Raw genomic sequence first — 25,448 nt, 5'->3', positions numbered from 1 at the left:
ACTGAGGTCCGGCCAGCAGAGCCAGGACAGCTCCAGATGTCAGCGGCCTCTGCCCCTCTCAGTGTGGACTGTGCCACTTCAGTAAACCCAGAGAAACAGCTTCCAAAGGAGGCCTGTCAATTCACATGCCCACCGCAAGTGCATGGAGCAGGTGCATGGAAAACATGTTAAGCTGAGCGAACAAAGTGACAGGAAAAGCTAAGAGTCTTCAGCCAGCAGTGACACCATGGGCTTTGTACCTTAAAAAGGTCACTGTCCCCCCCAGAGCAAGGAGCACACTGGGACCCAGAGCTCAGCATCTAACACCATCCTCCTAACAAAGAAACCAGGACTCCTTGGAGGAAAGGCCAGTTGTAGGGCTGGGTAAGGAAACACACGGGGTAAGCCTGCAGCGTCCTGCAATGCCCAGATGTAAGCAAGAAAGTGATCAGAAACTCACAACAACAACAACAAAAGCACCGATGAAGGGGTGTCGAAGGAGCCAGGGCCACAGACAGCTCCCAGTGGCCAGACTGGGACGAGGTGACCAAGAAACCAAAGTAATGATGGATTACAACCAACGTGTAAAACCAGCACCCACGAGTCCACAGTGATATCAATGACGGGGTAACAAAATTAACGCAAGGAAGAGACAAATCTATGCAGAAGAATTCCAGGCCAGGCGCCGTGGCTCACGCCTCTAATCCCGGCACTTTGGGGGGCCAAGGCGGGCGGATCACAAGGTCAGGAGTTTGAGACCAGCCTGGCCAACATGGCGAGATGCCGTCTCGACTAAAAATACAAAAATTAGCCGGGTGTGGTGGCGCCTGCCTGTAATCCCAGCTACTCGGGAGGCTGAGGAAAAAGAATCACTTGAACCCAGAGGCGGAGGCTGCAGTGAGCCGAGGTTGTGCCACCGCACTCCAGCCCGGGCGACAGCGCGAGATTCCGTCTAAAAAAGAAGAATTCTGAATAATGTATACAGATAAGCCCCCTTGATGAGGGGACCATAACTGCCCCCTGCACCCAGTGTGGGCTGCATATGGTGCCGTCCTTCCAGGGAGGACAGTGTGGAAAAGGGAGAGATGGGACGTCATGGTGGAGACACGTCACCAGCGACAGGGCATCAGCAAGGAGGTGTGTGGACAGCATGTCGTCTCATTATGAAGTCATGAGAATGGCGTTTACCTCTGTGGTCTTCCTCCCAAAAACCCATAACCCTGAGAGAAACATCAGACGAATCCCAGTTAAAGGACATTTTATGACACATCTGACCAGTGCCCCTCAAACCGTCAAAGTCATAAAAAGCAAGTTTGAGAAACTGTCACAGCACAGAGGAGACTAAGGTGCCTGGAGACTCATGTAACACGGGATCTGGATGGGATCCTGGGACAGAAAAAGGACACTAGGGAAGAACTGAGGAAATCTGAATCCAGTGTGGACTTCAGTTCATAACAAGGTGTTGATATTGGTCCTCTAGTATGACAAATGCACCCAGTTAATGCAAGACGGTAACGTGAGGGGAAACTGGTTTTGGGGAACATGGGAACTCTCTGTATCAGCTTCACAACTTTTCTATAAATCTAAACTATCCTGGAATAAGTTTTTTTAGGAAAAGCACTTTTAAAAGGTAACAAAGATTTTTGCATGTTTTCCAGTATGAATTGGGAGGTCATATGAAAAACTACAAATGGTTGTTTTATCAGTGCTGAGATTACATAAGATGCTGGATTTCTTAATTTTTTTTCTTGCCACTTTCATTATATAATAAAAAGCTATAAAAGAAGAAAGATCATTCTGGCACAGCATCTGGTGGTTACACAGGGCAACCACACAATTTATCACCCAAACCAGGCCACTTGGAGAGAAAAAGGGGCCGCTGTCAGTAACGACACTGGTCAGCCGGCAGGAAGCAGATGTCCCAGGCGACCCCAGGGCACGGTGGCCGCAGAGGCAGGACTCACAGGCCTGTGCCCTCCAGGATGCCAAAAGCCTCTGCAGCTCTGGAAAGGAGTGTCAGGGCCAGTGGGGAGGCCACGGCAGGGGGTGCAGGGAAGGAGAGGCAGCCCAGAGACAGGGAGGCAGACGTCGCCGCAGACAGAGGCCAAGGCCTGGGCACGGCTCTGCCCAGTGTCCTCTCCCACAACTCACCACCCCCTTCACCTTTTGTTTCCTTGTGGTGCCCGAGCAGGTGCAGCTTCCGGGCAGGTGACGGTCACAGCTTACTTCCTGTGCCTCTGGCTGCTGTGGCTCTGGGGAAGGGGCACCAGGACCCAATGACAGAGGACTCCCCTCCTGCTGGGCCCCCACCCCGCACCCTCTGCAGGACCCACCCCGGCCCCTCCTCCGTGACCATCCCCAGCGTGTCCGGGGCAGCCAGTCCTCACTGCCACCCTACCCGTGCCTCCGCCCCTGCCGCCAGCAGACCCTGAAGATCCACCGAAAGGCCTGCTGTGGCTGTTCATGGTTAGCCCACCCCGGGTTTTCCAACTGCCACCCACAGTTCCCAGCCCCACCAGGGGCCACGCCAGCCCCAGTACTAGCTGGGCCACGCGCTCTGGGGCTGGGGTCCCAGGGTCCAACCCTTTCTTCAGAACGGATTTTTTTCCTCCCCTTTTCCTTTGTATCTTTCTTCCTATTTCATCTTTTTCCCTCTTTCAGTCATGTGCTAACTTTACAGATTATCTTTTCTGCCTTTGGAGATAAAACGTCACTTCAGAAACACAAGATGACTAATGTTTACAAGAAAAAGGAAAAAGAATTGGGGGCAGAATAAACAAAGACCCTGGCAGTCACAGGTGTGTCCTTCAGGGGCAGTGCAGGGCCCTGAGCCAGAGCTCCACGACTCTCCAGCAAAGCCCCCACAGTCAGGAGCCCACCCTGCGGCCAGGAGCAGGTGCACACCGGCCTGGCCCCTGGGGCTTTATTTTCCAAACTCAGGAGGATGTTAACTCCACTCCAACTTCCTGTTCGTTTGTTTTCAAGTACAAACAGCCTCCCCTCCAAGATCTTTCAGTTTCAAAGCTCAGAAGATGCTTTGTGTCTCCTGGGGTCTCGGGGCTCTGCAGCAGCGACCCGGGTACACTGGAGAGTGCTTGGCCACTTGGCTAAACTGCAGTTAGAGGCGGCTGAGACAGAACTCCTGTGATGCCGGCAGATGGCAGGCAGCGGCCCCACTCCCCGAAGGTCATGCTTCCAACTCATCCGTGCTCTCCTGGCCCCATGTCCAGCTCTTCCCAACAGCCCTGCTGAAACGCAGCAGCCCTAGCCCACCCCTAGACGCAGAGACTTCGTCCTGTGTGGTCCCTCCCCTGAATCTGAGCTGGGCCTGTGACTGGCTCCAACCAGCAGAAGGGGTTCAAAGTGACACGGTGCCAGCCCGGGCCTAAGCCTCAGGCAGGCATCTTCTACTCTGCGTCTGTGGGCGCCCTGGGGCCTGTCAGGAATTCCTGCTGCCCCAGTGAGGGGCCCAGCAGGGAGAAGAAGCCGAGACTCTGAGGACAGCTGCGGTGGTGTGAGATGCGTCCACGGGTCCTATGGCAGCCCCTTCCGAAGTGGGGTCCAGCTCCCCTCCCCTGAGGATGAGGTGGACTTGGTGACTTGCTCCTAACAGAATGTGGTGCAAGGAGGCTGGGGCTCAGATCCTCGCTGCGGCTTCACCCTCCTGCTCAGCTTGCTGGGGAGGGAGGGAGTGGAGTGCCGTGTGCGGGGTCACTGGGGAGCCGAGCGCCGTGTGCGGGGTCAGTGGGGAGCCGAGCGCCGTGTGCGGGGTCAGTGGGGAGCCGAGTGCTGTGTGTGGGGTCATGGGGGAAGAAGCTGAGTGCCGTGTGTGGGGTCACCCAGGCAGTGTGTGGGGAGGCTCCCTCAGCAAGGAACAGAGGCCTCCATCCAAGAGCCACATGGAGAAGCTGGCCTGGAAGTGGTCGCTCCAGTCCCAGTCAAACCCTCAAGTGGCAGCAGCCCCAGTTGCCATCTTCACTGCAGCCTCGTAAGAGACACCAAGAGGACTCACCAGCTAAGCCACTCCTGAGTCACCGACTCAGAAACTACAAGACAGAGCTCACTGTGGGTCACTAGGCTTTGAGGAAATTTGTCAAGCAGCATGGATAGCTAACTGAGACCCCAGCACAAGACCCAGCAGCACGGACAGCTGATCCACCAGCCAACAGCGAACCGAGACCCCAGGACAAGACCCCTGGGGAGGTTTCCACCAGCCCGCAGCTCTCTGAGTCGTTCTGGCCGAGGCACCACATACCTGGATGAGGGAGCCACCGTGGACGTTCTGGTCCCACAGACATTGCGCAGAGCAGAGTGACCCATCCCCGCTAGGCCCCGTCTGAATTTTCAGCCCACAGCATCGTGAGAAACCACAAGGAGGCTGACAAGTCACTAGTGTGGGGTAGTTTATTAGCAGCAATAGAAAACTGGAACAATGCGTCCCCTGGGCACAAACAGGACCCCGTTTAAGAAACACGGAGCCAGGACCCTGAGCCCTGTTATTGGGCACAAGAGCCGCCAGGAACAGCTTTCCCATGGTGAACAGAGGCTCTGAGGTCAGATATCACAAAGTAACTGAGGACGGGACCCAGGGTGCTGGCACAGGGAGAGGCAGAGGTGCATGGAGAAGGCGGTGCCAAAACCCCTGCAGACTCCTGCTCACATCCCAGCATCGTGGGCAAAACAAGACAAATGTCATCCTTGCCAAGGCCCCAGAATGCGCGCAACGCCTGTGCTAGACTCCTGCAGACATTCCAAACACAGAGGCGTCTCTCTCCTGCTCTGTCACACTTTCTGCCTTCTGCGTTCGGAGGACGGAGAGTCATGATGTGAATTCAAAAGAGGAGAAACCTTTGCAAAGTCAACATTCTAAAACACTGTGAGAAACGGAATGTGCTCAGTTCCTATTTTTAATAAATTGGGGGCGACACTGACTCCCACCTACACCATCTCCTTGGCTTCAGAACTTAAATAACATCAAGCTGGGTTTCCACAGGATCGGCAGGGCCGGAGCCCAGGAGGAAGCACAGCAGAGACTCTGGGGCTCCCTCCTCACAGGTGGAGAGGTGGGGTGAGATGGGGCTGGATAGAATCTTGGGGGGACAAAGCTAGGCCAGGGCAAGCACCTCCATCTGCACTCCTGCCCAGCCATGCTGATCTCTGCAGCAGCCTTGATTTTTAAAACAATAGATTTCAAATCAATGAGGAAACTGTTTTCTGATGAAGCAGGTGTGCCATAAAAATAATAATAATTGTATTGCTTATAGCTTCCCCCAAACTGTATCAAGTTCTGATCTTTATCATCAATCAGCAGGTTGGTCTGCCTGTATACTGGGAGAGGGGAGGGGCCTGGCATTTGCCCATGCCCAGGGCAGGCAGGAGACATTTAAGGAAGCGCTCCAGGCACAGAGATGCCACCCCGGGTGGCCACTCACCCCCACTGACAGCCAGAGCCGAACAAGGCGGCATCCTGCTCACGGAGGGTGGCTGAGAAGACCAAGGTCTAGCCACGTGCCCAAGTATTAGTCAGCAGCAGCAGGAGAAATGGTGGTTCACAGAGCTTTATTTTTATCTCCAGTTATACCCAGACAGCAGAGGGAGGGAGGTTCAGAGAAACACACAGCTCAACGGAGCTTTTTAGGTGAGGAGGAAAATCTGGCTGGGAAGGGAAATGACACCAAGTAGAAGGCCTGGTCCTCCACCAACGTGAGCCCAGACTCAGCTCCGAGCTTCCCAACACCAAGTAGAAGGCCTGGTCCTCCACCAACGTGAGCCCAGACTCAGCTCTCAGCTTCCTAACAGCAAGTAGAAGGCCTGGTCCTCCACCAACGTGAACCCAGACTCAGCTCCAAGCTTCCCAACACCAAGTAGAAGGCCTGGTCCTCCACTAACGTGAGCCCAGATTCAGTTCCGAGCTTCCTAACACCAAGTAGAAGGCCTGGTTCTCCACCAACGTGAACCCAGATTCAGCTCTGAGCTTCCTAATACCAAGTAGAAGGCCTGGTCCTCCACTAACGTGAACCCAGACTCAGCTCCGAGCTTCCTAATACCAAGTAGAAGGCCTGGTCCTCCACTAACGTGAACCCAGATTCAGCTCTGAGCTTCCTAATACCAAGTAGAAGGCCTGGTCCTCCACCAACGTGAACCCAGATTCAGGTCCAAGCTTCCTAACACCAAGTAGAAGGCCTGGTCCTCCACTAACGTGAACCCAGATTCAGCTCTCAGCTTCCCAACACCAAGTAGAAGGCCTGGTCCTCTACCAACATGAGCCCAGACTCAACTCCGAGCTTCCTAACACCAAGTAGAAGGCCTGGTCCTCCACCAACGTGAGCCCAGACTCAGCTCCGAGCTTCCCAACACCAAGTAGAAGGCCTGGTCCTCCACTAACGTGAGCCCAGACTCAGCTCCGAGCTTCCCAACACCAAGTAGAAGGCCTGGTCCTCCACTAACGTAAGCCCAGACTCAGCTCTCAGCTTCCTAACAGCAAGTAGAAGGCCTGGTCCTCCACCAACGTGAGCCCAGACTCAGCTCCGAGCTTCCCAACACCAAGTAGAAGGCCTGGTCCTCCACTAACGTGAGCCCAGACTCAGCTCTCAGCTTCCTAACAGCAAGTAGAAGGCCTGGTCCTCCACCAACGTGAACCCAGACTCAGCCCCGAGCTTCCCAACACCAAGTAGAAGGCCTGGTCCTCCACTAACGTGAGCCCAGATTCAGCTCCGAGCTTCCTAACACCAAGTAGAAGGCCTGGTTCTCCACCAACGTGAACCCAGATTCAGCTCTGAGCTTCCTAATACCAAGTAGAAGGCCTGGTCCTCCACCAACGTGAACCCAGATTCAGGTCCAAGCTTCCTAACACCAAGTAGAAGGCCTGGTCCTCCACTAACGTGAACCCAGATTCAGCTCTCAGCTTCCCAACACCAAGTAGAAGGCCTGGTCCTCTACCAACATGAGCCCAGACTCAACTCCGAGCTTCCTAACACCAAGTAGAAGGCCTGGTCCTCCACCAACGTGAGCCCAGACTCAGCTCCGAGCTTCCCAACACCAAGTAGAAGGCCTGGTCCTCCACTAACGTGAGCCCGGACTCAGCTCTCAGCTTCCTAACAGCAAGTAGAAGGCCTGGTCCTCCACCAACGTGAACCCAGACTCAGCTCCGAGCCTCCCAACGCCAAGTGGAAGGCCTGGTCCTCCACCAACGTGAGCCCAGACTCAGCTCCGAGCCTCCCAATGCCAAGTAGAAGGCCTGGTCCTCCACCAACGTGAGCCCAGACTCAGTTCCTCGTCTCCCAATGCCAAGTAGAAGGCCTGGTCCTCCACCAACGTGAGCCCAGACTCAGCTCCGAGCTTCCCAACACCAAGTAGAAGGCCTGGTCATCCACTGACATGAGCCCAGATTCAGCTCCAAGCTTCCCAGCACCAAGTAGAAGGCCTGGTCCTCCACTAACATGAGCCCAGATTCAGCTCCAAGCTTCCCAGCACCAAGTAGAAGGCCTGGTCCTCCACTAACGTGAGCCCAGATTCAGCTCCGAGCTTCCTAACGCCAAGTAGAAGGTCTGGTCCTCCACTAACATGAGCCCAGATTCAGCTCCAAGCTTCCCAACACCAAGTAGAAGGCCTGGTCCTCCACCAACGTGAGCCCAGATTCAGCTCCGAGCTTCCTAACACCAAGTAGAAGGCCTGGTCCTCCACCAACGTGAACCCAGATTCAGCTCTGAGCTTCCTAATACCAAGTAGAAGGCCTGGTCCTCCACCAACGTGAACCCAGATTCAGGTCCAAGCTTCCTAACACCAAGTAGAAGGCCTGGTCCTCCACTAACGTGAACCCAGATTCAGCTCCAAGCTTCCCAACACCAAGTAGAAGGCCTGGTCCTCCACCAACATGAGCCCAGACTCAGCTCCGAGCTTCCCAACACCAAGTAGAAGGCCTGGTCCTCCACTAACGTGAGCCCAGACTCAGCTCTCAGCTTCCTAACACCAAGTAGAGGGCCTGGTCCTCCACCAACGTGAGCCCAGACGCAGCTCCGAGCTTCCCAACACCAAGTAGAAGGCCTGGTCCTCCACCAACATGAGCCCAGACGCAGCTCTCAGCTTCCCAACACCAAGTAGAAGGCCTGGTCCTCCACCAACGTGAGCCCAGTTTCAGCTCTGAGCCTCCCAACCAGGAAAAGACAGGGTCAGGGCACAGGGCACAGGCCCTTACTTGATGTAAGAGCCGAGGGGCTCAAGAGTAAGGCTGGGAAGCTGCTCTGAGTGGTCCGGCAGGGCCCGGCCCGGAACCCGGGTTCCTCCCTAGGAGGGTCCTGCCTAACATAGCAGGGAGCGCCTGTTAGGTGTGGGGGCCCCGGGGAAGACAAGGCCCCACAGTCAGCTCGGGGACACAGGATGCTCTGCCCAAAAGCGCGGGGCCACACCCCCCAGGAGCCCGCCAGTGGACACACCGGACTACCCTGCCTCAGATCCGGGTCAGAAGAGAGATGCCGCATCCCAGTGTAAAGGAAACGGTGCGGGCTGCTGGGCTGGGTGAAACTGCAGGATGTGAACCATCAGCTGCACATCAGCCACGTGAGGAGAAGGCTGGGCCTTCGAGAGGACCAACAGGAACAGAAGGAGGAAAAGCAAATTAAAAGAGTCCACACCGCGAGGCGCCCTCTGATAACCGGCAATCCCATGGTAAAAGAGGGTTAGAGATCCCCGCTCCGGGCCAATCGGGAGCCTGGGCCAAGGGACCAGCGCCCTATGGGTTTCCTGCCCTCACTCACCATGATGCACCGGCTGTATACTCACTAAGCTCTCGCACTCAAAGTATGTCCGCAGGCCAGCAGCACCAGTACCACCTGGGGGTGGCTGGAAATGTGGGCTCTTGGCCCCTCCCCAGGCCAGCTGGATCTGCGGCATTTTCACAAGCCCTGGGTGACTGGGGGTCCAGGACAGGCAGGAAAGCTGCTCTGAGCGGTCCCGGCTCCGTGTGGAAGAAACACTTGTCTGTGACTTCGCCTCCCTCAGATCACCTTGGAGTCTCTCTGGGCTTCAATCCCTCAACAAAATCACCTCCAATGCATCCTTGCATTACTTCTCAACTGGAAAGCTGGGTGGTTCAAGTTTTAAAAGAAAAGCCGGCTTATTTTTAGCCTTGTAAAATGCACAACCAGATGGATAGACACGCAGAGCTGACATTTGTTACATAAAAAGCATGACAGTAGGTCCCGAGTCCATTCTGGAGCAGCCTCACAGCTGGGAAGGAGAAAAGGCGTCAAGCTGCACAGCTGCCCCAAGGGCCCCCAGGAGACCCGGTGCTGGGCCCAGAATGGGGGAAGCCAGGAGCAAACACGTGAGGGGGTGCCCGGCAGGAGGCCAGGACCATAGGCCTCCTCCTCAGTCCACACCCCAGCCACCAGGCTTCTGACCACCAAGCCCCTGCACTGTGGGGGACGGGTGTCTGGGCCACACCGAGAGCCACACCCCCACCCCCGACCCCTGCCTCACAGGGTCAGGAGGAAAGGAAAAGGGCACCCTCCAAAATGCGAGTCCACACCTGACTGTGAAGTCTTTCCACACTAGGGCTAAGCTGACGCTCTGGAGGGATGACCCATCCACACCGACTGTGCGGGAGGAGCAGTCCCCAGCCGTTAGCAGCCCACCCCTGGGCTCAGGACCTTCTCTCTTCTCTGCTCCATGAGCTCCGGCAACACCATAAGGAAAGACTGAGGCAAAGTCATCACAGGGCCACTGGAGTCACTCCCAGGCAACGTGACCGACCACCCAGAAAGCCAACAAAATGAACTTCAAAGCTAAAAGAACTAACGAGAATTTAGCGAAGTGAAGTCATGTGCAAGAGCTGGCAAAGTCTTGGCCACACACAAGGTGAATGTTGTAAAAGTGGACTGTTCCTTCACACCAGCAGCACCCAGTGTGGAAACGGCCACACTCAGTCCAACACCAACAAGCAACCAGTCCCACAGGCCAGGAGCAGCAAGGGCGCAGCCTGCCCCGGGGGCCCTCAGACCTCTACACAGGGAAACATCCTAACCACGTTCACCCTGGAAAAGCGGAGAACTAACACAAGGAGAGAGCTTTCTCACTCTCAGTCAAGTGACACTCCCTACAGGCTGCAATTTCCAACACAAGAAGTGAAACCACAGAAGCACTAGAAGAAAGTGCAGATGCAGGTTTATGAATTAAATTATTATTAACTATGCTGGGAAGGACGTCTGTCACATAACAGCAAGGCCGGACGCAGCCACAAAGGCAGACGATGAGTCTGACCACACACAAATTAAACACATCCGTAGAGAAAAAAGCCAAGTAGCAACATTAAAAGATAAACGAGGAACACGAGAGGGAAGCTGCTGAAGGCTCAGCCTGTCTATCAGGAAGGGCAAGAGGAACCTGCGGCTGCCATCCCACAGGACACAGGACACGCTGCTAACAAGCACGGGCAGGCAATTCAAACAGTGTGGAAACACGTGAAATGTTTTAGGAGCTGAATGCTCTAAACATTTAAGGTAAAAAGATGATTAACCTCATTGGTAATCAAATAAACTCAAAGCATGACTGCCATCTTTTAATCTTTTAGACTGGCAAAAAATAGAAATATTGCTGATACCTAAAGCTGAAGAGGACTCAGGGGGAAAAGGCGATCAAACCCTCTGCTTCTGGAGCAAGCGAAAATGGGTTTTCCCTTCCCGCGGGCTCCGCTGGGAGCAGGTCTCCTGGTTCTCTCCCCTCCAGGTGCCTCCTGCCGCCCGCTGCACTCGCTCCTGCCTCCCTGTCTTGTCAGTCTCCCTGCTTCCCCTCTGCCTGGTCACCCCATGACAGCAGGACTCACAAACAACGGTCACGGAGGGACCAAGTGAGCAGCCACACGTGTTAAGGTATTTCACATGGACCCCTTTGCCTGAGCAATGTCATTCCTAAAAATGTATCCTAGGGAAACAATGCTAAGTGCACAAAGACAAATCTGCAATGATGTTCATCAATACGTCGTTTATGATATTTATAAAACAAACACCTCACTGTCCTGTGACAGAAAACTAAGTAAGCAGAGAATGTCACAGCTGCTCAGAGGAGCACTGCAGAGTCAGTATTCTCAGCCCCGACTGCTGGTAAAACTCAAGAGGGACTTGAAGACAAGCCTGAGCCTGAGCCCCACCCCCAACCCACCAAGCTCCCCCCAACCCCCGCCCCGCAGTTCTCGGGTGTGCGGCTTGAGCGTCTGCATTTTTTAAGAGTGCCCAGTGAATGACTCTAGTATACAGCCTGGGGCTGAGAACTGTTGTAAATTCAGCCAACAAATGATGCCTCAGGTCTGTAAGAGGCTGGCGACATATTGCTGAATCAACAAGCACATTACAGCAAACTGGCGTGCAGAGCAGGATCCCACTTCTGCTAACAAAGAGAGAATGTTTCTCCACGGCTGTACCTGGGACTGCAGTCCCAGAAAAAGGCTGGGAGGTGACACCGTGATCTCAACGCCAAAGTTACAGATATCATGGCATAAAGTACAGAATGGTTCTAAATGCATACATTTTAATGCTTCTATAATTAGGAAAAAACAAAGGTGTTTCTAATTTTAAGAGATGACTTGAGGAGTCTGGGAGCCGCTGGTCCTGCCTCACTACACGCCCGGGCTGGCACCCTGGTCCCGCCTCACTTCCTGCCTGGCCCAGCACCCTGGTCCCGCCTCACTTCCTGCCCGGCCTGGCACCCAGGGCAGGCTGTCCACAGCCTGTGAGGTCCTGTCCACTCCAGCCTTCCACAGATGAAGGCAAACCCCCTCAGTGAGGAGCTGCTTCCTGCTGGTGGGCTAATGCCACGTCAGGCTAGAAACAGAACGCTGTGACCCCGTGAGACAGGCGAGTGCCCCCCAGGTCGCACAGCTGCTCAGTGGGAAGGTGCCGGAGCCTCCTCTCAGGTTCACTTGGTATCACCAGGACACCAAGACAGACAGGAATGAAGGGGCTCGTTCAACACCACGCAGCTCTGGTGCAAAGCAGCAGCAGAAATACTCCCTAACCAAGTTCAACCCCCAAAATAAATTTTTCACCAAAGTCAGAGAAGGGATAGAATGGGAGGACGTGAAGGGCTGAGGGGAAGGAAAACTGGAGCCCCCCCCCCTAATTCTGGCATGACGAAGACATGCAGAGAATTCTGTATATGCACCAAATACCTGCCAAATTAGGAAAATGGTTCTGGAGTCCACGAGGATTAAAAGGAACAGAGGACATTTACAATCTTTTATGTCACAACTATGCCTATCAGTTGAAATTTACCTGGCACTTTGTTAAACAGCACTCTTACTTTCTTTTTTCCTTTTCTCTGCATACTAAATTTGATATATTAATTAGGTGTTTTAATATAAAAATTCATCAGAAGATCTCGCATTGCCATAGCAACCGTGCAGATTCAGTAAACTCGAGACATCAACACAGCACCAGGGCCTCCTTAAGCCAGTGCTGCTGCGGGGCCAAGAAAGTACCAGGGAAATGACTGCGCCAACCTGAAAGGGGTGGGACTTAGGGGCCACAGTCCCTTCCTAAAAGACTCTCCTTTCTCCTTCCAAACTGAGTCCCCAGCGTTCACACTCAGAGGGGCACAACATTCTTCTGCAAACATGTGCTATGACTCCCAAGTTGTCTGTGCCCTGCCAGTGACAGAAAGGAGGGAAGCGGTCACCGCCCAGAGAACGTCTTCTGCTATTTGGGCCAGGGCCCAGTCTTGCCCTCCTCATTTCACCACACAAAGCCCAGCTAAGTCCCGGTGGGTGCTCAGTTTGGGGATGCGGCTGCATGCCACGCCATAAGGAGTCAGCGGCGTCCGTGGGACACCATCAGCCGAGATCTCTGCCGTCCTACTACAGGCAAATATGGTGATGCCAAGGGTGTGAAATAATTCCCAAGTCAGACCATGAGCCCCACAGACAGACTCTGTGCTTGCTCTTTTTGCCTTTCTAGTGATCCTTGAATTCTGTGACATAACACACGGTGAACACGCAGAAAAGTCTACCTTACAAAGCTGAAGGCAGCCCAGTGCCACACCGCTGTCTCCATTCCCACCCCTGGAGAGCACGGTGCTGAGACCCAGAAGAGCATCCAGCTCTTGGCTGACACCAGCCAGTGCTGAACCAGATGCATTTCTCAGATGTTCTCTCATCCTGCAGCCAGAAACTAGATGCAAATCTGCCTCCTGATCAGCTCCTAGTTCACTCTGGGCTTTCTTTACTTTGAATAGTTATGTTAAAAACAAAAACATTTATCAAACATTCACCACCGTGAGTTCTGCCGTCCCAAAGTTCAGGACACAGTGACGGGCCACCCTGGAGCGTGCGGGGCCTGGTGTGGCTGGGCCTTCAGCCCTCCTTCTGGGCAGCACAACAGAAATCCCTAGTGCTGTCTCCGGGAGGAATGCCGGTGCACGGCCCCACACTCACCAACGCTGGCCCGAGGTCGTATTATTGTAATTTCCCATAATGCTTCAATTATTTATCGCAAGTAAATAACCTGGGCTCCTGAGCGCTGTGCTCTAAAATTATAAAGGATCCATCATACCTCTGCAGGCTGTCTACAAATGAAAAATGCACATTTCAAGTATTTCAAGAAAACGTCAAAAAACATGAAATGTGTCATCAATGTACCATTTTAAATGATCTGCATGGTATCTGTAAAACAGCTATAAGTTCACGTGTGACTGTATTACAGTGCCCACAGGCACAGGCGGCACCGCACCTCCCTGCAGGTACTAAGTCGGGGGTCCCCGGGGTCCCTTGGCACCCCGGGAGGTGTCCCTGCAGGCCTGTCCCATGTCATCTCACCTGCCTTCTCTGCTTTCTACGGCGCCCACCGCTGCACGGTCACTCAGGAGACACCAGTCCCCGGGGCTGGCAGCTCTATCTGCAGGACTGAACAGTGCACTCGTTCCTGGGAGGGCAGGTCTCTTCACAACGGCTTGGCCCTGCCTCCAGCGCACATGTGTGAGCAGAGAATGGACACGGCGCGGTCACCAAGGAGACTGAGCCTCTGAGCGGCCAGGCCCCGCCACCTGTGGGCGGGAGCCTCACTCGGACTCCGCAGCACAGGTGAGCGCCTCCCTAACTGCAAAGTACAAACGAGCCGCACGTGGGCCCCAGCGGATCACGGAAAGCGGAAAGCCTGGCTGCCACGGGCGGTGGGCGGAGGCGCTCGCAAGCCGGGAGCCGCCACAGCTGGGGAGACCCTCGCCCCGAGGGCCCGGGCCCAGCCTGCTCCTCCCGCGGCGCCGCCACTGGAAACGGAGGACTTGGGCGGGCGCCCCGGACCCGCGTGGGGCCCCAGCCGCCCGGCGCGAGCTTCTCCGGAAGCCGGGGCGCCCCGGGACGCCGTCCCACCAGGGGAACCCCCGCGGGAAAAAGCCGCCCCGCCCCGCCCGCCCGCCCCCGCGAGAGCGCGCGGCCCCCACGCTGTCCCCGCGCCCGCACTCACCGTCCTCCTTGTCGTCAAACACCGGCCTCCGCGCGGTGGCCGCCGACATGGACGAGCCCATCCTCTTCTTCCACTTGCTCCAAGGAAACAGGGGGCGCGGCTGCGCGCGGACATCGCCCGAGTCCCGGGCCCGGGGCTGGCCGGCAGCGGGCGGCTGCAGGGCCGAGGGTGCTTCGGAGCCGGCGGGGCGCGCACGGCCGGGGGGCGGCGAGCCCGGGGGCGCCGCGGCGCTGCTGCCCCTGCGCTCCGCGCCACTCCTCATCGCCGGGCCTGGGTGCGCGCCGCAGCCGGAGCGGGGGGCATAGCTGGCCCTCAGGGCCGGGAGTGGCGGCAGCAGGAGCGCTCAGGGCCGGCAGCGTCCGCCGCGAGCTCTCCTGGGCGGCAGAACCTGCCCAGTAGACTGCGAGCGCAGGGGGCGGGGCTGGGGCGGGGCTGGGGCGGGGCTTCTGGAAAGGGCGGGAGCGGGGCGGAGCTGAGCGCCGGGGCGTGGAAGGGGCGGAGCTCCGGGAAGGGGTGTGGGCGGGGCCGAGCCGGGGGTGGGGCAGGGGCGGGGCTAGCGCCTGGAGTGCCGCTCGGGACTGGGTGGCTGCCACCAGTCTAGGAATGGGGGTTGTGGTTCGCCGGGACACGGGGACCGCGGCTCAGACTAGACGGCGGGGACGAGAGTGAGGGAGGCAGGGAGCGTCCCCACGGGTATCCTGAGGCCCCGGAGGTCGGCGTCCCTGGCTCGGGGACGGCTCTGCCCGGCACGGCGGCTGGACCTTCTCGCGGTCTCCGCGGGCCTCCCTCCCCCGGCCTCCTTCGTGAAAACAGCCGGCGCGCGGGCTTCCGCCGCCCAGTACGAGGAGACCTAAACTCCAGCCTTCTCCTTTGCGCAGGGTGAGGTCGGGCTGCAGGCCGGGGATGCGGGCGGCGGAAATCGGCCGGGCAGGGCCGGACTCACGGTCAAGAGGCTGCAGGCTGCGCCCGAGCGCTGCGCCAGAGGGTGGGGCGGGGCGGGCCTGGCTGCGAGCGCGCACACGCGGGCGCCCGAGTGGGCGCTGACCCCTGAGCACGTGTGGCCGCGCTCTCGGGCACCCGCGTCCAGTCCTCGCGACCCCTGTCCGGCCTGAGAGCGCGTGCCTCAGTCGCCCAGGGTCCCCTTGTCCAGATGCGACAGGGGCCTCGGCACTCGGCGTATTTCGGAGGCCTGGGGCGCGGCTTGACCTCCGGGCACCTCCGACCCTGCGCGGAAAGCGCGGGGCGCCTTTGAGTGCCCTGGAGAAGGCGCGGCTCTGCATGGAGCCTCGCCGCCTGCCCCTGGTGCTTGTCACTGAAAAATCGGTTTTTGCTACCGGGCTGTTTGACTTTAGGAAGCCTTTACCTCCTTAGGTTCTGCCCTGTAGCCAGGCCACAAAGACGGGGTCCCTTCCTCCCCGGTGAAATCCTGGATGGGATTTCCTGCTGCCCGCTGGGAGGATAAGAGGATCCCCCACCTGGCTCCAAGGCCGATGTCTCCCGCCCCCGCCCCTCCCGCCGGCACAACTGTCTATCCTGTCCTTCAGCCTGCCTCCCCACGGCCACTGCCCTAACCGCCTGATGCATGAAATGTGAGCACAGGAAGTCTGTGCGGCTTCTGGGCCAACAGGAGCCCCCATCCCTTGGGGACTGCAATGAATGGAATCACTGCCCATTCACCTAGGACGTGCGCCCGCCTGGACATGCACCGCCTAAGACATGCACCCGCCTGGACACGCACCCGCCTAACACATGCACCCACCTGGACATGCACCCGCCTAGGACATGGACCCACCTGGACATGCACCCACTTAGGACACATGGCACGCATTTCACTACTGAGATTTAGAGGGTAGTTTTATGGCAGCACAACCTAGGTTACCTGACCCACCAGCCACCGCAGGTCTCCCTGCCCGGTCAGTACAGACGCATTGGTCTGTAACTAAACTTCAGTGCACAAAGCCCAGTTCCCAGCCGCCGCAGCCGCAAAGCTCTGTCCTCTGCTCTCCCTCAAAGCTGCCATTCTCCAACAGGCACACAGAGGCAGCGGGTTCAGCACCTGCCTCAGAGGAAGCCCTCGGTGCCCATCCCGGCAGGAGTGGTGAAGGAGCGTTTGGAAGGAGAGGCACGGAGGCAGGGCAGTGCCTGGAACCCTGTGCACCCGGCGCACACATCAGACTCCCCAGGGCTCCTCCCAAAACATACATCCTCTCCTCCTCTCCCTCTGACCCCCAAAAGTGGCAGAAAAGGAATAAAAGGTATAACGTCCCCACCACCACCAAACAGGGAACAGGAGAAAGCAAAGCATGTTAATGGACTTCAGACAGCGGGTAGAAAGGTGACTCTGAAGTTAGAGAGGCTGAGGACCTGCAGGTAACCAGGACCCCAAAAGGCGGGAGAATGTGAATACAGCCAGATCCCAGGACACCTCCCCAGCCCAGGCAGCTAGGGATGGACAGTCCTCTGGACTGAGGGTCCAAAGGGGCTCTTGACCCAGGGACACCAAACCCTGCAGAAGACAAGAGTGCAGGGGGTACAGAGGGGGTTCATGGGGACATCTGCACACTTAACTAGAGACCCTCCAACTCCAACCCTGCTGTGAGTCTCAAACACCAAGCCAGGCACCTGCCCCTCAGTCAGGAAACAGGATCTGTAGGGAAACAGAAGTTCCCAAAAGAATGCTGGGTCCTAAGATTTAGCCAGTGCAGATCAGCCCCGCAGGGGCCTGTGGGCTCAGGGCACAACTCTTGCACTGTCCAGGTGACCCCCTGCCCAGCCATGGCTCAGGGTCCAGACAAGCACAAGACTGAGCGTTAAGAGGTGCGCAGTGCAGGCACGAGACAGGAGGAGTCAGGAGTTGCTGCACCCAAGAGCATGCCAACCCCTGGTGCCTCACGGGAGGTAGCTCTGAAGTTCTAGGGGGACCGTGGGAGGGACCTAGGCTGGGACAGAGCCAGCTGTGGATGGAAAGGGGCAGTGAGGCCAGCAGAGAATTCCTGAGCTCCCCTGTGTGCCCATGCTGCCCGCGAACATCAACTTCATTAGGGCAGTGACCGTGTCTGCCCCTTCCAGTGACAGGAGACCGAGTGACAATGTGACAGCTAAATGCATTCAGTGCACTGACGTCTAGCACGCAGGAGCACACAGGACGGCACATGGCTGGGCAGCACGTGCATGATCGTGGGACTACTTTAGCTTGGGTGGTCTGGCATGAGTCTCTGAGCAGGTGGCCTTGATGCTGAGGCCAGAGCATGAACAAGTAGCCCAAGGAAGGCCAGGAGTCTGGGTTCCCGCAGCAGGAGCTGGCTCTAAGGTAGAAACAGGCTCGTGCAGGATGACAGGAGGGTCTGTGCTGCAGGAGGACACTGGCCCTAAGGTAGAAACAGGCTCGTGCGGGAGGACAGGAAGGTCCTGAAGGACAGCAAGTGTGTGGTCGCGGCATGTGGCAAAGGGCTGGGGGTGGTTTGGGGGACAAGGTGCAGTCCCTGACACCAGGTTTCATGTACATTTGTCTATAATACATCCATAAAGCCACGCCTCCTGAGGGGCATGCCCTGGACGTGGGTCCTCCATTGCCACATAACTGGCACACAGCTCAGTCACACCGAAATGTGTGCTTCATCTTCTGTCATCATTCTGAAATTAACACATGGCTCTGCCCATGCCTTTGTTAAGAGTCCTTTTATTAAAACTCTTCAGATCACACAATTCCTGTGTGCTGTTTCCTGCTGGAAAACACATCTCAGAACTGACCCCCAAAACAGGAAATGGGCTCCCATGGGACTCCGATGCTGGTGTCCACCTATGCGGAGAATCCACGGACAGCCTCCCTCCCGGGAAATGGAAGACAGATGGTTCCAGCCGTGGCGCCCTCAGATTCAGCCCTGAAGGGACGTGGGACTGAGGATTCCTGGAAGGCCAGGGCCTTGGAGCTCACGTGCGGGGACACTTGGTTGCTATGGTGACAGTATTGATTCTAAAGGTCATGTGGCCACCCGGTGACTCAGGAAGGAGCACAGCGACAGAGAATATGCAGGACGGGCTGCAGGCGCTAGGAAGGAGCCCTTGCCCCCACTGCAGTGCGCCAGGGCCGAGCACGAGTTCACCGCTCAGCTCTGTTTAAGGACCCACCACCCCAGCCCCTGCCACCATCATCATCACGTTGCCTTTTCATCTGTCTGCTCCGCCCTTTCCTTCCTCTCTAAGGACACTTGTCATTGGACTTAGGGCCCACCTGACTTCAGGATGATATCATTTTAAGATCCTTAACTTAGTTACATCTGCAAAGATCCTCTTTCCAGATAAGGTTACATTCACAGGGCCTGCACGGACATGTATTTTGGTGGCAAAGGGCCACCATTTAACCCACCACATCCATAGGCAGCATGGATTCACTGCACCCTACAGCCCCAAAGTCCCAATCATTACAGCAGCAACTCTAAGTCCAAAATCCCAGCTCCCGATTTTTTTTTTTTTGAGACAGAGTCTCACTGTGTTGCCTAGGCTGGAGTGCAGTGGCGCTACTATGGCTCACTGCAGCCTCAACCTCCCAGGCTCAAGCGATCCTCCCATCTCAGGCTCCTGAGTAGCTGGGACTATAGATCCATGACCCCACACCTGGCTAATTTTTTTGTACTTTTGGTAGAGACAAGGATTTTGCATTGTGGCCCAGGCTGATCTCAAACTCTTGGGCTCAAGCAATCTACCCCACTCAGCCTCCTAAAGTGCTGGGATTACAGGTGTGAGCCACTGCACCCAGCCTCTCATCTAAATATTTTCAGCTCAAAAGTCCCAAGACTCGTTGTCTAAAGCAGGCATGGGTGAGACCCCGGTTCAATCCATTCTGGGCAAAATTCCTCTTTATCTGTGCAACTGTGAAACCGGAAAATATATTTCAAGGTACAGTGATGAGATAGGCATAAGATATATATTCCCACTTCAAAAGGGAGAAATAAGAAGGAATAAATAAGAGTCATCGGTCCCAAGTAAGTTCGAATCCAGCAGGGCAAGTTCCATGTAGTTTCAAGGGCTGGCAAGACTTCTTGGTGGCTCAGTGCTGCACTATGTAAACTAAAAACCATAAGCCCCCAACCAATGGGACTGACCCGCTCTTGGCCAAGGAAACTCCAGAAAAACCTTAAAACTGAGTTGTAGGCCAGACGCGGTGGCTCATGCCTGTAGCCCCAACACTTTGGGAGGCCGAGGTAGGCGGCTCACTTGAGGTCAGGAGTTCAAGAACAGCCTGGCCAACATGGCAAAACTCCACCTCTACTAAAAATACAAAACTTAGCCAGGTGTGGTGGCACACGCCTGTAATCCCAGCTACTCGGGAGGCTGACGCATGAGAATCACTTGAACTGGGGAGATGGAGATTGCAGTGAGCCGAGATCACACCACTATACTCCAGCTTGGGCAACAGAGCAAGACTCTGTCTCAAAATAAATAAATAAATAAAAATTTAAAAACCTGAGTTCCTGGCTATGATGGTGGGATGGGAGGTCAGACAGGTCTCCTGATACCCCCTGGTTTAGACTCAACAACCAACCAACATTAATGTTAAGCTGCAGACCACAAGACAAACAGAATTGCTCTTCGTGGCAATAAGATACCAAATTATAAACAGAACCTAAGGCCATGCCAGGTGAGGGTTAAGTCACACACCCTACCCTTACAGCAGCTAACAAGCACTGGCCTTGAGAAGAGCAACATTAAACACCGTAGCTGTTTACCATTCACACATAGGCAGCCGCTGAGGTTAGAAAGGACCCTGCCACACAGGCCACATGACAGACATTTGTCAAGCACCTGCTCCATGCCAGGTACTGCAGTGGGCGCGGCTGACACAGTGAGTGGTCAGATGCAGCGTGCACCCCACTCAGCGAGGGAGACGGGCACCCGGTGGATAGCAGGCAAAGAGGGGATGCACTGAGGGCTGTAAGAGCGGGAGTGGACGCGAGTCCCGACGGAGCATGAGGGATACCCCCTCAAGGCAGCCACAGCAGAACTGACACCCACAGATGGGCAGACGTCAGCCAAGGGGGAGCAGGAGAGCAGCCCTCCAGGCAGAACATGGGTAGAGTCCAGGAGGTGAGCAGGAATGTGATGCTTTAGAAGAAAGGAATGAATGAAAGGCCAGGCTGATTAAGCTGGAGAGACTGAGGCAGGGAGTGGAAAGAGATGAGGCTAAGGAGATGACAAGGACCAGGTCAAGAGGCCTCATGAGCTCTGTGGAAGATGCTGGCTCTGGCTTCCTTAAAGGCTGCTGAAGTGGGGGTTGTTTAAGACCCATGCAGTGAACTTTGGCCAGTGGAAAACCGCTGCTGGGAGGATAAGCCACCTCTCCTTCCTCTTTCCCACAAGAGTTCCCAGGCAGAGTCTCTCTCCTGCCCATGGGAAGGCATCCTACCTGGCCAAGCAGGGCACCAATGGAGCAGCAGCCTGAGTCAGCTGTCAGCCAGCAGTCAGCCCTCAGCCAGCACCGGGGTGTGCCACCTTATGTGGGCCCCGCCCTTCTCTGCCCCTCTGCCCTTTTGTATCTACATAGAGGAGGGGCAAATCAATTTCATGTTGAAAGACAATTCACCCGTTCATAGCGGAACTAATAACACTCTGCCTGATAGCATGTGCAGATGTAAAACTGCATAATTTACAAAGGGCAAAGAGATGATGACACTGCCGAGCTTGTCTGACATTCCCTGGAAGTAGCTCAGGCTTGACTGTGACAGACTGAAGGTGGCTATCACGATCCACAGCAATGCCTTTAAAAAGTGACCCAGGTAACAAGCCAACAGAGGAGATACAATGTAAACTAAAATCACCAGGAGAAGATGAAAACAACACATGGGACACAAGGAAAATTAAGAGCAGAGTGGTAGAGTTAATCATTACAGTAAATGTAAATGGACTACCCACTTCAATTAGAAGATAGAGACTATCAGACTGGATACAAATGCAAGACCCTAATATATACACGCTGATTTTAAAAGCTACATCTTAAATATAAAGATGAACTATAACCTAAACACTAAAAAAGAGTTTAAAAGTAAAAAGATGGAAAAAAGATATACCATGCAAATTGTAATCATAAGAAAGCTGATGTAGCTATATTTATATCAGATAAAGTAGACTTCAGAGATAAAAAGGAACATTTCAAATGATAAAAGCATCAATTCTTTAAGAATACCTAACATGCAGCCATAAAAAGGAATGAGTTTGGCCAGGCGCAGTGGCTCACGCCTGTAATCCCAGCACCTTGGGAGGCCAAGGCAGGCGGATCACCTGAGGTCAGGAGTTCAAGACCAGCCTGGCCAATATGGAGAAACCCCATCTCTACTAAAAATACAAAATTAGCCAGGCACGGTGGTGCATGCCTATAATCCCAGATACTTGGGAGGCTGAGGCAGAAGAATAACTTGAACCCAAGAGGCAGAAGTTGCAGTGAGCCGAGATCGCACCATTGTATTCCAGCCTGGGCAATAAGAGCGAAACTCCACCTCAAAAAAAAAAAAAAAAAAAAGAATAAGTTCATGTTCTTTGCAGGGACACGGATGAAGCTGGAAACCATCATTCTCAGCAAACTAACACACAACCAAACACCGCATGTTCTCATTCATAAGTGGAAGCTGAACAATGAGAACACAGGGACACAGCGGGGGGAACATCACACACCAAGGCCTGCCGGGCGGTGGGGGCCAAGGGGACAGAGAGCATTAGGACAAATACCTAATGCATGTGGTGCTTAAAACCTAGATGATGGGTTGATAGGTGCAGTAAACCAGCATGGCACATGTATACCTATGTAGCAAACCTGCATGTTCTACACATGTATCCCAGAACTTAAAGTAAAATAAATAAATAGCACAAAAAACAATACCTAACAATCCCAAATGTGTATGTGCCTAATAAGAAAACTTCAAACTATATAAAGCAAAATTTGACAACCAGAGAGAAAAGCAGACAAACCACAGTCATGGTAGCAGAGTTTAACTCTTGCACCTCAGGAACTGATAGAACGAGTACACGCACATACAATGACTAAGGATATAGAAGTTTGGGTAGCACTTTTAAGCAACTTGGCCTAATCGACATCTATAGAACACAATAACCAATAACTGCATATTATACATTATTTTTAAGTGTGCAAGAAATATTAAACAGGATAAGTCATATCCTGAAACAAAAAGAAAATTTTCAATAAATCTCTAAGGATTGAAATAATAATATATAATGTGTTGTCTGAATACAATGAAATTAAGCATCAATTATAAAAGATACTCCAACATTTGGAAATTAAACAATAATGCATTATCAAATAATGAATCACCGGGAAATTAAAAAATATTTAAATGGAATGATTATAAAAACCAAACTAATAAAATGTATGAGATGCAGCTAGTTTTAAATGCCTATACGAGAAAAATAAGAGATGTTAAAAAATAGGTTCTGTCTTAAGAAGCTAAAAAAACCATTCCACAATGTATACATATTCTGAAGCATCTTGTTGCATGCCATAAGTAGATATCATTTTTATTTGTCAATTAAAAAGAAAATAAATTGTGGCCGGGCGGTGGCTCACGCCTGTAATCCCAGCACTTTGGGAGGCCGAGACGGGCGGATCACGAGGTCAGGAGATCGAGACCATCCTGGCTAACACGGTGAAACCTCGTCTCTACTAAAATTGCAAAAAATTAGCCGGGCATGGCGGTGGGCGCCTGTAGTCCCAGCTACTCGGGAGGCTGAGGCAGGAGAATGGTGTGAACCTGGGAGGCGGAGCTTGCAGTGAGCCGAGATGGTGCCACTGCACTCCAGCCTGGGCGACAGAGCAAGATTCTGTCTCAAAAAAAAAAAAAAAAAAAGAAAAAAGAAAAAAAGAAAATAAATTGTAAAAAATAAATTTAAAAAATAAATTACATACCTTAAAAATCACTATTATAAGCCAATGTAGCAGAGATGGGAAGTTATGTTCATGGGAGAAGAGAGTAAAGATGAGCTATAAAAAGTTAAAAAAAAATAAGGCCAGGCACGGTGACTCACGCTTGTCACCCGAACACTTTGGGAGGCTGAGGTGGGAGGATTGCTTGAGCCCAGAAGTCTAAGACCAGCCTAGGCAATATAGTGAGACCCAACCTCTACAAAAAATAAGGATAAAAAAATTTAGCCAGGCGTGGTGGCATGCACCTGTGGTCCCAGCTACTCGGGAGGCTGAGGCGGGAGGATCCCTTGAGACTGGAAGGTTGAGGCTGCAGTGAACCATGATTGGACCACTGCACTCCAGCTTGGGCAACAGTGAGATCCTGTCTAAAAGATCAGGAAACTCAACAAAGCAAACCACTGATCCTTTAAAAAGTCATTAACATGTATAATGCCCTGGGATTACAGAATAAGGAGAAAGAGGAATGAGAATATGAGAAAGGAAGAAGAGGTGATCACTACAGAGCCTAAAGATACTTAACAGAGGCTGGGCGCAGGGGCTCATGCCTGTAATCCTAGCATTTGGGAGGCAAAGGCTGGTGGATCACAAGGTCAAGAGACTGAGACCATCCTGGCCAACATAATGAAACCCCGCCTCTAAAACTACAAAAATTAGGAGAATCACTTGAACCTGGGCTGGGAGGCAGAGGTTGCAGTGAGCCGAGATCGCGCCACTGCACTCCAGCCTGGCAACAGAGTGAGACTGTATCTCAAAAAAAAAAAAAAAAAGATACTTAAAAGATTAAGATATTGTGAAAATGTACCAGTACATTACATTTGTAACTCAAATTAAACGGAGAAACTATTTGAAAAATATAATTTATCTATAAAAGAAACTGAATTTGTAATTTACAACTCCTTCCCAAAGAAAACTGAAGGTACTGAGACAACTGAAAATTTGTACGAGAACAATAAACCTGGACCCTTACATAAGTAACTCAGACTGCATCAGAGGCCTCAATGTAGGAGCTAACACTGTAAAATTTCTAGAGGTAAACACAGGGGAAAATCTCTATGACCTCCAGTTAGGCCAAGAGTTATTATCACGTGTGACACCAAAAGCACGAACCAGACATAAAATTCATTCGTTGGTCTTCACTAAAGTTAAAAACTTTGGCGCTCAAAAATATACAGTTACGAAAACAGACAAGGGGAAAGATTGGAAATCGTATTTCTGGTGTAGGACTTATACCCAGAACATATAGGACTCTTGGCCGGGCAGATCGCTTGAGCTCAGGAGTTCAAGACCAGCCTGGCAACACAGTGATAACTCTACACACACTTTGCATGGTGTGGTGGTATGTGCCTGTAGTTTGGGAGGCTGAGGTTAGAGGATCACCTGAGCCCAGGAGGTCAAGGCTACAGTGAGTCAGGATTGCACCACCGCACTCCAGCCTGGATAACAGAGTGAGACACTGTCTAAAAAATTAAAAAATGAGGCCAAGGTGGGCAGATCACAAGGTCAGGAGATCAAGACCATCCTGACCAACATGGTAAAACCCCGTCTCTGCTAAAAATACAAAAATTAGCTGGGCGTGGTGGCGCGTACCTGTAGTTCCGGCTACTCGGGAGGCTGCAGCAGGAGAATCGCTTAAACCCGGGAGGCAAAGGTTGCAGTGAGGTGAAATCACACCAAGGCACTCCAGCCTGCGAGACTCTGTCTCAAAAAAAAAAAAAAGGGGGGGGGTGCTGGGCGCAATGGCTCATGCCTGTAATCCCAGCACTTTGGGAGGCCAAGGCAGGCAGATCACAAGGTCAGGAGTTCAAGACCAGCCTGGCCAATATGGTGAAACCCAGTCTCTACTTAAATACAAAAATTAGCCAGGCGTGGTGGCGGGTGCCTGTAGTCCTAGCTACTTGGGAGGCTGAGACAGGAGAATCACTTTAACCCGGGAGGCAGAGGTTGCAGTGAGTCAAGATCACGCCACTGCACTCCAGCCTGGACGACAGAGGGAAATTATGTCTCAAAAAAAAAAAAAAAAAAAAAAAGAGAGAGAGAGAGAGAGAGAAAGAAAACAACCTAATAAAAAGGTAGGTAAAAGACTTGAAAAGCTA

The 25,448-nt window shown here is 53.6% G+C and overlaps 1 protein-coding gene across 7 annotated transcripts in view; it reads right to left on the bottom strand.

The window, feature by feature from the left end:
• The window catches only part of LOC105470988 (serine/threonine-protein kinase 32C), a 128,286-nt gene that overhangs the window by 88,429 nt on the left and 14,409 nt on the right, over positions 1-25,448 (bottom strand). The window contains exon 1 of one of the 7 annotated variants that reach the window (XM_024789465.2): positions 14,427-14,807. The exons of 1 other annotated variant lie outside the window; for it this stretch is intronic. In XM_024789465.2, the coding sequence (XP_024645233.1) occupies positions 14,427-14,688 (262 nt within the window). In that variant the 5' untranslated portion in view covers positions 14,689-14,807. 5 more of the 7 variants (XM_011723354.2, XM_024789466.2, XM_071068909.1 and 2 more) reach the window with 5 other exon arrangements.

The sequence above is a fragment of the Macaca nemestrina genome, chromosome 9 (assembly GCF_043159975.1).
Source record: "Macaca nemestrina isolate mMacNem1 chromosome 9, mMacNem.hap1, whole genome shotgun sequence".
Taxonomy (NCBI): Eukaryota; Metazoa; Chordata; class Mammalia; order Primates; family Cercopithecidae; genus Macaca; species Macaca nemestrina.
Note: the sequence above shows the minus strand (reverse complement) of the source record. Positions and strands in the feature narration are given on the sequence as shown.